Source organism: Salvia splendens, chromosome 2, assembly GCF_004379255.2.
Source record: "Salvia splendens isolate huo1 chromosome 2, SspV2, whole genome shotgun sequence".
In the NCBI taxonomy this organism is placed as follows: Eukaryota; Viridiplantae; Streptophyta; class Magnoliopsida; order Lamiales; family Lamiaceae; genus Salvia; species Salvia splendens.
The window spans coordinates 12,847,747-12,858,844 of record NC_056033.1 but is presented as its reverse complement, the minus strand read 5'-3'; the positions used below and the strand labels follow the sequence as shown (position 1 = coordinate 12,858,844).

The window sequence follows — 11,098 nt, the reverse complement described above, 5'->3', positions numbered from 1 at the left end:
GGTTTTAACCTTCCATATAGGGCAGCGATAGTAACGTCTACCCGGGTTAGCAGCCGTTCTAGATGTCACGAGCCCAGCCTCAAGATTGTGATTACACTTCACAATTTCGGGACGAGGCCAATTCCAATTGAAGCTTGAGCCGAACGATTGAGAAGAAGAAGAAGACATTGCGTAACGACCTGAATTCAATTCGACAGTACAAAATTCACATCAGCAATGCAATTTCGCCGAAATATAGCAGATAGAACCTAGCACATTGCACAAAAACTAAAATCATTCTTCCGCCCAAATGCATACTTCAACCAAGTAGGCGCAAAATTTTCCACACTTAAAATTCCAGCTGAAATCGACCAAGAATTGCAAAATACTTTTTCAGATGTCCGACAGTAACCATACAACAAAAATAATCAACCAACAATTGCAAAATCCTCGTTGATACCCTAAATTCAGCAAAATCCAGATGAAATCCCCTAAATTCCAGATCCCGAACAGCTGGCGAAGATATGAAATCCCCTAAATTGCCCGATGCCGAAGAAGTCAAAATCGCCTATTATGTTTTGAGAGGGAAATATGAATCCAGTAGAAATTGAAAACGGTAGATGAAACGGAAATGGAGGGAAGAAATAATGAAACGGAATTGAAAACTATAAATGGAATTATGATTACAATTCTGCTTGACAAGACAGCACCTGCAAATGCAGGCATAGGGGTGCAGCCTAGTGCAATCAAAAGGTCTAAACTGTCCTTCAACCCATTTGGGCATTTTCGTCCGAAAAAGGCAAAATATACACGATTTGTGATTATATGTTTTGTCAGATCCCTGTGGTGATATTTTTAAAAGTTAGGGGCTTCTGATGTTACAAGGCGAAAAGTTATGGCCCTTTGGTGCAGTTCACTCTATAATTTATACACATGTTTATATTAAAAAAAAATGAAGTATTGTATCTCATTTGTGTAGCATCAATTAAACAAGGTTTTAAGTATGCAATCGAACATATATAATTATGTACTGATTTTGTTTATTATACCAATAGTGGGAGGAATTGGAGTAGGTTGCAACCATCCAACCATAAAATAACTACCATTGAGGTTGGAGGAACTGAAAACCAAGAAATAGACACATGCATATTATATTAATTATTGAGCCGTAAATTTTGGAGATGTTGCTAGGAAAAGAAATAAGTATAGGGTATATATCTGTATAATTCACTCATCGTTATATAATGATGAGTGAAATTAAATTTAACAAAAGAAAACTACTCTTGACTTTTGCGTGCACTCAAAACATTTATATTTGGCCCCTCAAAAAACCACAAACTGTTATCTATATATTGTAGGTCTTATTTATGTCAACACCAAAAAACCAAAAACTGTTACCCTAGCTATATCATAATTGCATACCCCAATTTGTATAGATATTTATATAAGCCTTTCATTTTTGGCACTCCATAGGCAATTTGGCTTAATCCCATCTCTCTCCCTCTAAATTATTCAATCATCTTGCTTGTTCAATGGAGTTGGGAAGCATTCTACAATTCCTAGAAAACAGGTCCATTCTAGTCACTGGAGCCACTGGCTTTTTAGCAAAGAGTAAGTGGTTTTTATCTCCCATACACTAACACACAACACAAACATGAAAAAATGTTAATGGCTTTGATATTGATGTAGTTTTTGTTGAGAAGATACTGAGAGTACAACCACATGTCAAGAAACTCTATCTTCTGTTGAGGGCTTCCGACACAAACGCAGCCATGCTACGTTTCAGCAACGAGGTAATTGATTGCTAAATAATAGTACTATCATAATTATTATGATTCAATCAGTTTATGTATACATGCATGTGCAGATTATAGGAAAGGAGTTATTCAAAGTTTTGAAAGAGAAAAATGGGGCAAATTTGAGTAGCCTAACTGCAGAAAAGGTTAGAGTTGTAGCTGGAGAAATCACCTTTGAGAATTTGGGTGTCAAGGATTTGTCGTTGTTGGAGGAAATGTTGACTGAAATTGATGTTGTGGTTAACCTAGCTGCAACCACAAATTTTGATGAAAGGTAATTAATCATTCAACCTTAACTAAAAATATATTTCATTTTTTTTACATGAAATTAATTTGAGATTTTGCATGCAGATATGATGTCTCACTTGGAATAAATACCCTTGGAGCCAAGCACGTTTTAAATTTCTCCAAAAAATGCAAAAAGTTGAAGATTTTGGTACATGTATCAACCGGTTAGTACTATCAAAGACCTGTTCTTTTTTATGGAGTATATATGAAAATTGTATTTACCATATACAGTATATTGATTGCAGCTTATGTATCTGGCGAACGGGAGGGACTGATACTGGAAAACCCTTGTATGATGGGACAGACGCTCAATGGAACACGTGGACTCGATGTTGAGGCCGAGAAGAAATTGATAGACGAAACACTAAAACAGCTCAAGGCTCATAATTATGATGAAGACTACATCAAATCATCAATGAAACACTTGGGAATTCAAAGGTAATATACTAGTATAGATTTTCTAATTTCTTCTCTATTACTGCCACTTAAAGGAGTAGTATATTTTATGAATGAATTTGCAGAGCAAGGAAGTTTGGATGGCCAAATACATATGTATTCACGAAAGCGATGGGAGAGATGTTGTTGGGAGAGTTGAAAGAAAACATACCTCTTGTAATAATTCGTCCCACAATTGTTACTAGTACTTACAAAGAGCCTTTCCCAGGTTGGGTGGAAGGGGTGAGGTATAAATACAATTATACAAGTATAAATACAATTATACAAATGATGTTTTGTATTCTAAACTTTTTTTTGAACAATGTGTTATTGGAATGGTTAGGACTATTGACAGCTTGGCCGTGGGATACGGTAAAGGAAGGCTGACGTGTTTTCTTGGCGACCCCACAACTGTTGTTGATGTGGTCAGTAAAAAAACAAGCTTTTATTTAAGATAGGTTAAATAATAGCTAAAACTTGATAAATTTTTTTCTTTGAAAAGATTCCGGCAGACATGGTGGTGAATGCAATAGTGGTGGCTCTGGTAGCTCATGCGGACCAAGCCAACGAGAGCGTTTACCACGTGGGATCATCAGTGTCGAACCCAGTGGAGTACGCATCGCTGCAGAGCTATGGGCTGCGCTACTTCAGTGCACATCCGTGGATTGACAAAAATGGGAACCCTATCGTGGTTGGAAAGATGACTGTTTTCAACAGTATGGAGAGTTTCCAGAGATACATGAGGCTCCGTTATTTACTCCCGTTGAAGGTTTAACACAATCAAAATCTTGATTAATTCTTGTATGTGTATATTCATAATTTGACATGGTGAATGTGTGTGAATCACAGGGGTTGCAAATGCTGAACACGGCTTGCTGCCAGTATTTCCAACAGACGTACATAGAGAAATGCAGAAAGATCAAGTTCGTGATGAGGCTCATCGACCTCTACGCACCTTACTTGTTCTTCAAAGCATTGTGAGTGAAAATGTTATATAACATAACATAACCTAACCAAATAGATTATAAAATCTAAGCTTATCGATCGTGTGTGCACTGCATTGCAGCTATGATGACATGAACACTGAGAAACTCCGACATGCAGCAAAGGAGATGGAGACTAAGATGTTCTATTTTGACCCCAAAACCATAAATTGGGATGATTATTTCATGAACACTCACATTCCAGGAGTGGTCAAACGTGTCTTCAGAAACTGACCGACTCGCAAGTAGTACAATTTATCTGTCATGTATTAATTCTAAATTTTTAGTTTCTGTTAGTCTGTATCAAGTTGGTATTTTGTAGTCTGTCATTTTCTTTCATGCTACACGTTTACTGTCCAAACCAAAGGGATTGATTGATTTGGAATGGAATGGAAAAGCACCCTTGATCCATGAAATGGCCTTCCCAATACTTGCATTGCAATACCGAAGCTCAAACAACAAGAAATGAAAAATGAACAATATATGATAAGAAAAAAAAATAAGGATGGTGTTGTGAATTAGGACTCCCACTTCGCACCTTTGAACCTCCATCTGTGTGCGCCACCTGGCCGAGTGAACACGTAAACAATTGGCTACCCGGCCGAGCAGCTAGGGCCACCTGGTCAGGTTCTTCTCTACAATCCATTTTGTCCTTGTTTCGCCTCATCCGTCTTCCTTAGTCCCCAATTGAGCCATGTCTTGAGGACATCGTTTCACTCGGTGTTGAGCAACCGAATTCACACCAAAACAAGTAGTAGAGGAAAAACATCTTTGTGCTTGTATTCTATTGCTGGTTGAAAACTATTTCTAAAACCCCTCTTTGGCCATTGCTTGACTTTGGCTGTTGAGAATTTCTGGAAGGTCTGCCTTTTCCTTTAGGTGTAAAGATGCACATATGAGATAACATCAGCAATGTTACTAGTAATAATAAGTTAATAATCACATTCAAGGAAATATATTTGAAGATTGGTCTTTTAATAAAAAGAAAATGCAGGTTGATGCATGGGGAGGATGGAGCCTTTGGAACATATGATATGGCTACCAAGCACGTGTTTAGATTTCATTTCTGTGTGGCTATCTAACACTGCATAGCCCTATTTTTTCTTGAAGATGGTAATCGAGAAAGGGGTGGATCATATTGGTGAAAGGAGTAAGAATCGAATAGTAAAGTGTAGGGAATATGTGTTTGTATTTTTGTTGATTTACAATGTGATGGGGTACGAACTAAACAAGCCCAACAGCAGTGACGGCCCATCAGCCCAAAGCCCAAGGAAGAGTATGAGTTCGGCATTACCAAAGAGTTCGGAGGAGTTCGGCATTACCAAAGAGTTCGGCCCCAGCCTACAGCTCGGTAAAAGCCAACCAATCAAGCTCTGCTCTCAGGTCGGCATCAAGCTCTACTCTCAGATCGGCAACCAAAGCAGTTCGGTCTCAGTATTCGACCGAACAAGGAGTTAGTGGACCCATGCAGGATTTCCACAACTTCCAACACACCCACTACCACGTGGCGTCAACTCAGGCCACGATCTTAGGCCATGACCTACACGACATCCACGACTTAGGGTGGTGATGCAAGCCACGATCTTAGTTCAATATATAAATAGAACTTAGATCTGGTAGAAAGAGGTTAGAATCTCTCTAGAGAAATAATCATATAGCAAGTCTGTGTTGTAAGCTGTAATTGGCAGATCAAGCAATACAAACCTGCCCCCATTTCTCCCCGTGGACGTAGATTTACCTCAGTAAATCGAACCACGTAAAATTCTCTGTGTCGTAATTTATTTTTACGAGCATTTATCATTATCAAAAATTCGCCGATTCATCACTGGCGCCGTCTGTGGGAAACAGAGAACCAAATTTGTGATAAAGCGAATTTTTGACCATTTTTTCAACCCAAAAAATGCATACCAGATCGCAGAGTACCCGTATTCCTGCCCGTGAGAACCAGGAGGAAGTCAATCCATCCCATAGGTCTGGAAAACAGCCTAGGGATAAATCCACCACCAGTTCTCATGGCGGAGGAACAAGCCGCTCCAAAAGCCGTCACACCGAGTCTTCCCAGCAGCCCGATTTGAACGGGGCTGTCAAGCTGTTTTTGGCTGAAAAGCAGGAGGAATTCTTAACCTTCCTGCAGAGAAGCCAAAAGCAGCCGGAGGCGAAAACGGCGGATTCTCTCTCTCCCTCCATACGAGACAGTCACTACCGCAGTAGTATCATGTCTTCCAGAAGAAAGAATCCTCGGTACCGGAATCACAGGAGAACTCCATCTCCTCCATACCGAAGAAATGTCGGGTTCGCCATGTACGGAGCATTGAGGACTCCGTTCTCGGACGATATTACCCGAACTTCCCTACCACAGAACTACCGAACTCCGTCGATGACCTATGACGGACTCGTGGATCCACATGATTTCTTGGGACGCTATCAATATAACATGGCGAACCAGGGTCTCAACGAGGTCCACATGTGCAAGCTGTTTCCCGAGCTGCTTATCGGGAACGCAAGAAGGTGGTTCGATAGCCTCCCCCAAGGCAGCATTAGATCCTACCGAGATCTAATGGATGCTTTCCACAGGAGGTTCTTTCAGAAAGCGGAAGCCCGGATCACTTCGGCTCAGCTGCTTTCTATACGTCAAGGTCGCGACGAAAAGATCAGCGATTTTATGACGAGATTCCACAAGGAATGCCTACAAGTAGATAATCTCAATGATCTACTTGTCATTTCGGCATTCCAAAATGGAATCCTGCCCGGAGCTCTCTACAGAAAGCTCGTGGAGTGCGGTCCGCAAACAGCTCAAGAGATGTGGGACATTGCGGACAAGTTTTCTCGTGCCGATGAGGCAGACCGTCGAAAACGGTCTTTAGACAGCTCATCCAGAGAAGACAAAAAGAAGCCCGGTCATAGCGATCAGAGGCATCCTCGCCGAACACCTTCTCCACTAAAGGAGAGATAGCGGTCATCCGAGGTGATCGAAAAAGAGCAAGTGTGTTCGCAGATTGCGCTTAAAAGTGCCGAGCAATCAGTTCGGCACCATCAAGCATAGCAATCACAGCAGCCGGAATCAGAGGCCGGCGAAATGACCGAAGTCACACCGGAGCCGAACTCGATGGTGTACGGCACTGAAGCCGTGATTCGGTTGAGATCGGCATATCCAGTCCCCGAACTCAATTTCTCCTCAGAAATGAATGGTGATGGACTGAGAGCCGAACTAGATCTTGCCGAAGAAAGAAGAGAATTGGCCTGCCTAAAAGCAGCCAAGTACAAGGAGCAAGTAGCCCGGTATTACAACCAAAGGGTGAAGAAGCTGCAATTTCAAGTGGGAGATCTCGTCTTGAGAAACAACGAAGTAAGCCGAGCAGAAAAGCTGGGCGAACTCGAGCCCACATAGGAAGGTCCATATCGGGTGTCAGAAGTCCTCGGCAAAGGGTCTTACAAATTGACTCACGCGTCAGGAGCACAAGTACCCCGAACATGGTACGTTTCCAACCTCAAAAAGTTCCATTTGTAAGAGACAGTCCGGTCAGTCAGTCTTATGTGTTTTCTTTGTTTTTTACTTGTTCTTGTCTCTACGTGCGTTGTGTCTGTCTATGTGAGTGTCGTCTCTTACAAATAAAACTGAGGTATCTCGTTCTTCAAAGGCTGATCCCCTTTTTAGAACATACAAGCCAACGATTGTGCGTCAAAGCTTCTAAAGAGGATACAAGACCACAATTCAGCTTAAACAAGCAGTTCGTCTGAAACGAGCTGCAACAAGCCCACGATTGTGTGTCAAAGCTTCTAAAGAGGATACAAGACCACAATTCTGCTTAAGAATCAAGCACTTCGTCTGAAACGAACTGCAACAAAAGTCCGATTCTCGCGATAAAACTTGCCTGAATTAGGACAAGGGAAAGTCCAATCCACGCGATAAAACTCGCCGAATTAGGACGACCAAGTTCGGTCAAAGCAGTTTACCTCATAAGACCGAGGACGACCATGTCTAGTCAAAGAGGTTTACTGCATAAGACCACTTCGGTTAACTGGGAAAGTCCGATCCACGCGATAAAACTCGCCGAATTAGGACAAGGGAAAGTTCGATCCCGGCGACGAAAATCGCCAAATTAGAACACAAAGACGAGTCCGGTCAAAGATGTTTATTTCATCAGACCAAAGACGAGTCCGGTCAAAGATGTTTATTTCATCAGACCAAAGACGAGTCCGGTCAAAGATGTTTATTTCATCAGACCAAAGACGAGTCCGGTCAAAGATGTTTATTTCATCAGACCAAAGACAAGTCCGGTCAAAGAAGTTTACTTCATAAGACCGAGGACAAGTACGATGAAATTTTTTCGCTAAGCTGTAAATACACAGTGTTAGAAGCGAAAACAAAAACAAAATTTCATTTTCAAATCTTGTTCGGCACACAACTCCGCTACCCTACAAGATGGCGTTACGCTATTACAAAAGACTATTCTACTGTCCAGGGTTGCTAAAGTTGAGCCATCTATTCACAAAATCCTCGTGAAGCTGAGTTCGGGCGTTCCAGGCAGCTGCAGAATAAGCAGGTCGACGAGATGCTCTAATCGACCTGCCACCTCTTCTCTGAGCCCGGGAAGCCCTAGCACCTCGGCGGCGAAGAGTCTCTTCACGAAGCATTTGTTGATCTTGCTCACTCATAATCACAGCTCCTCTACGAACTTCAGCCTGTTCTCGTCTTGACGTTTCCGGCTGTTCCAGAGTTCGTTGCTGACTTGGAGTACGGTTTTGAGCAAGTGAATCAAAGGTTTGATCTGGAGTGCGAGCATCTGTTGGCACGATATGCCGAAGGAATCTTTCTATGGAGGGGCGCCGAGAAAGAACAATGTTGTACCGAGAAGCCCAGCGCCGCAATGATGTCACGACTTGTTGGCAAGCCGAGCTCTCCAGCGCATTGTTCCTCCGGAGTACATTATATTCCTCCCACAGTTCGTCAACTCGACTCTGAACATCTGATATGGTCATTCCCCCGCGCACACGGATGTAATCCTCGTACGCAGTCCTCTCAGCAATGGTCGTATTCAGCTCGGCCTCCAGATCATTCTTATCGGACTCTAAGTCCTTATTATCGGCATCCAGCTTCACCAAACGAGCCAGAAGCTCGTCATTCTTCGTCTGATCGGCTATAGCTCTTTTCTCAGCTTCGTCTAAAGCCGAAGAGTACAGCCGCTTCCAGTGAAGTACCTCCAGCTCCTTGAGAGTTAAGAATACAAAGCAGCTACGTCAGTTCGGCATTTCAGCTTACCGAGCAGGTAGTAAACCACAACAGGAGTAAGAGAGTACGAAAGGCTATACGAAGACACAAGAGCAGAAAGAAGAATTTTTTCATTCATAAGAAAAAAAATTTTCTATACAAGGAGGGCTTCAAGGCCATTTTACATAAAGGAAGAAACTAAACTAAGAGAAGGGAGACGAAATCATACTTCGCTAGCTTCGTCTCCACCTTCTCGGTGAGGTTCAGCTTCCTTCTCCTTATCTGCTTCAGCTTCAGCCTCTGCCTCCTTGCTCTCCTCAGCCTGCTCGGCGCCACCGTAGCCGATCTGCTGCGTCTCCTGATCGGCTTCCTTCTCCGGATGCCCGGCTCGCTCGACTTCGGCCTCCCGCTCCAGCGGCTCGGCCTCACCCTCTCCGTTGTAAGTCGAAGCGGGTGAAACGGGTCCCACGGAGGCAAAGATAGCCTCCAGGTTCTCGTCCCGATCAGCTCGACAACTCCGGACTCGGTCTGCAGAAAGCAGGACCGAAGATGAAGCGAGCTCCTCAAGGAGCGGCAGATTCTGAAGCCGAGCTGCTATCTCTCGGCTGTACAGAGGCAGTACGACGTCGGCCCCCTGCTCGCCCTTATCGGCAATTAGCCTTACCAGACTACCGACAAAAGCCGAGAACTGGCTACTCAAAAAGAGTTTCTCCGTGTAAACACGGAGAGCCTCCCCCTGGGCAACCACGGCGGCAGCATCACTCCGTTTCGTCTGCTCTCGCTGGATGACGAGCTGGTTTTTGGCAAACTGAGCTTCATCCTGGGCCGAAATCCTAGCAGCTCTGGCTTTCTCAAAGTTTGCCTCGGCCTGCTCGGCCCGGTGACAAGCAGCCGCCAATTTCCTCTGCATCTCAGCATAGTCGTTGGACGCTTTGGAGAGTTCGACGGCGACGAGCTTGGAGAGCATATCGTTCCTCTGAAAATGGATAAGGAAAAAAGTCAACAGAGGGCACCAAAAATACAGGACAGAAGCCAAGCCAAAGAATCAAGAAGACAATTCACCTCGGCGAAGTCCGTGGGCCATAAAAATGGCTCACAGATATGCTCCGAAGGAGGCGCCAAGACCACGTCTTTCTCTGGCGCTCTCGGGGGCTTCTGGGTCCTCCCCTTCCTACTTGCCGAAGTCGACTCCGGCTTCTTTGGACCCGAAGAGGTCTTTTGCCTCTTTGGATTCTTCTCGGCATCAGGCGCCGAGCTGGTAGCCTTCTCTTTCTCCGGCTCCTCAAGCTCGGAGGACTTTCGGATAGCCTTATTCAGCATGAACACTGCCAAAAAGCAAGAAAACAAGGTTAGTTTTCTTCGTTAAAGCAGTAGAGCATAAAGATAAAGAGAAATCCTCACCCTCGGCCTCTTCGTCCGAAGACGAGATATTGAACACGAGGTCGCCCTTGACGAGCTCAGTTTCCGAATACTGTTTCCTAATCATAGGAATCTTATTGAGCTCGCCCTCGAGCTCGGCCAACGGTTCTAACCGAGGATGGGGAATCACGGACTTCGGCCTTCTCCAAGGAAAGCCCGGAGCCGAAGTCCTATTATAAAAAAAAGAAACGGTTTTGCCATTTCGGCCACTTGGTTCTGCAGAAGGCCCTAAAAGGCTGTAAGGGGATCAAGTAAAACCAAGATCCCTTCCTTTTAAACTGGAAAAAATTAAGGATTGCCCTCAGAGACAGATCCTTATCTAGCCTACGCAGTTCGGCAGCAAAAGCCGATAAGTGCCTCCAAGAGTTCGGAGTCACCTGACCTAAAGGGAGTTGAAAAAAATCAAGAAGCTCTACAAAAGGTGGGGGAAGAGGAAAACGAAGCCCGCATTCTAAGCAGGCTTCGTAAACGGTGGCATAACCCTCCGGCGGGTCGTTAGCCCTATGATCATCGTCGGGAACCACCGCCTTCCCCCCAGGTAAAAAATATTTCTCGTGAAGGGATATCACAGTATCCTTACTCAAGATACTGTGAAAATACTCTACGGTCTTCTCCCCGGATTCTTTCCGGCTAGAAGACCCCTTATCCCCTTTCCTACCGCTACCCGACACCGAAGAAGAAGAAGAAGACATTCTTCTTACTTTTTGAAAGTGAAGAAAGTCTGAAGAAGCTCTTGAAAGCGGAAGAAAATTTCTCGAGAAAGAGAGAGTATAGAAGACGCAACAGCAAAGGTGTTCAAATGAGGAAGAAAGAGCATATTTATCAGATTCGGCGAAGATTTCAAAATCGTCGCACCGTTTCGAATCCCACCTTTTCAGGATTCAACGGCCGGATTTTACTGTCGCATTTAATGCAGTCACATGCAAGGCACGTCCCCTGACGTCAGCCTCCCCCGTACCTTTATCCAGAATGCCGAAGTGACTCGCTTC

General features: G+C 44.0%; 1 protein-coding gene across 1 annotated transcript; it reads left to right on the top strand.

Annotated features, from left to right (window-relative positions):
* Positions 1 to 1,372: 1,372 nt before the first annotated feature.
* Positions 1,373 to 3,885, top strand: LOC121767805 (alcohol-forming fatty acyl-CoA reductase-like). The gene is made up of 10 exons (XM_042164140.1): positions 1,373 to 1,590; positions 1,669 to 1,772; positions 1,847 to 2,049; positions 2,127 to 2,227; positions 2,309 to 2,501; positions 2,585 to 2,746; positions 2,842 to 2,923; positions 3,001 to 3,267; positions 3,348 to 3,475; positions 3,565 to 3,885. The coding sequence occupies exons 1-10, from the start codon at positions 1,512 to 1,514 to the stop codon at positions 3,713 to 3,715; spliced, it is 1,470 nt and encodes a 489-aa protein (XP_042020074.1). The 5' UTR covers positions 1,373 to 1,511; the 3' UTR covers positions 3,716 to 3,885.
* The last annotated feature ends 7,213 nt before the right edge of the window (positions 3,886 to 11,098 follow it).

Coding starts and splice junctions, on each gene's coding strand:
- LOC121767805 (XM_042164140.1), top strand. CDS start 1,512: ATGGAGTTGGGAAGCATTCTACAATTCCTAGAAAACAGGTCCATTCTA. Junction 2,050..2,126: donor ACCACAAATTTTGATGAAAG/GTAATTAATCAT, acceptor TTTTGCATGCAG/ATATGATGTCTCACTTGGAA. Junction 3,268..3,347: donor GTTATTTACTCCCGTTGAAG/GTTTAACACAAT, acceptor TGTGAATCACAG/GGGTTGCAAATGCTGAACAC.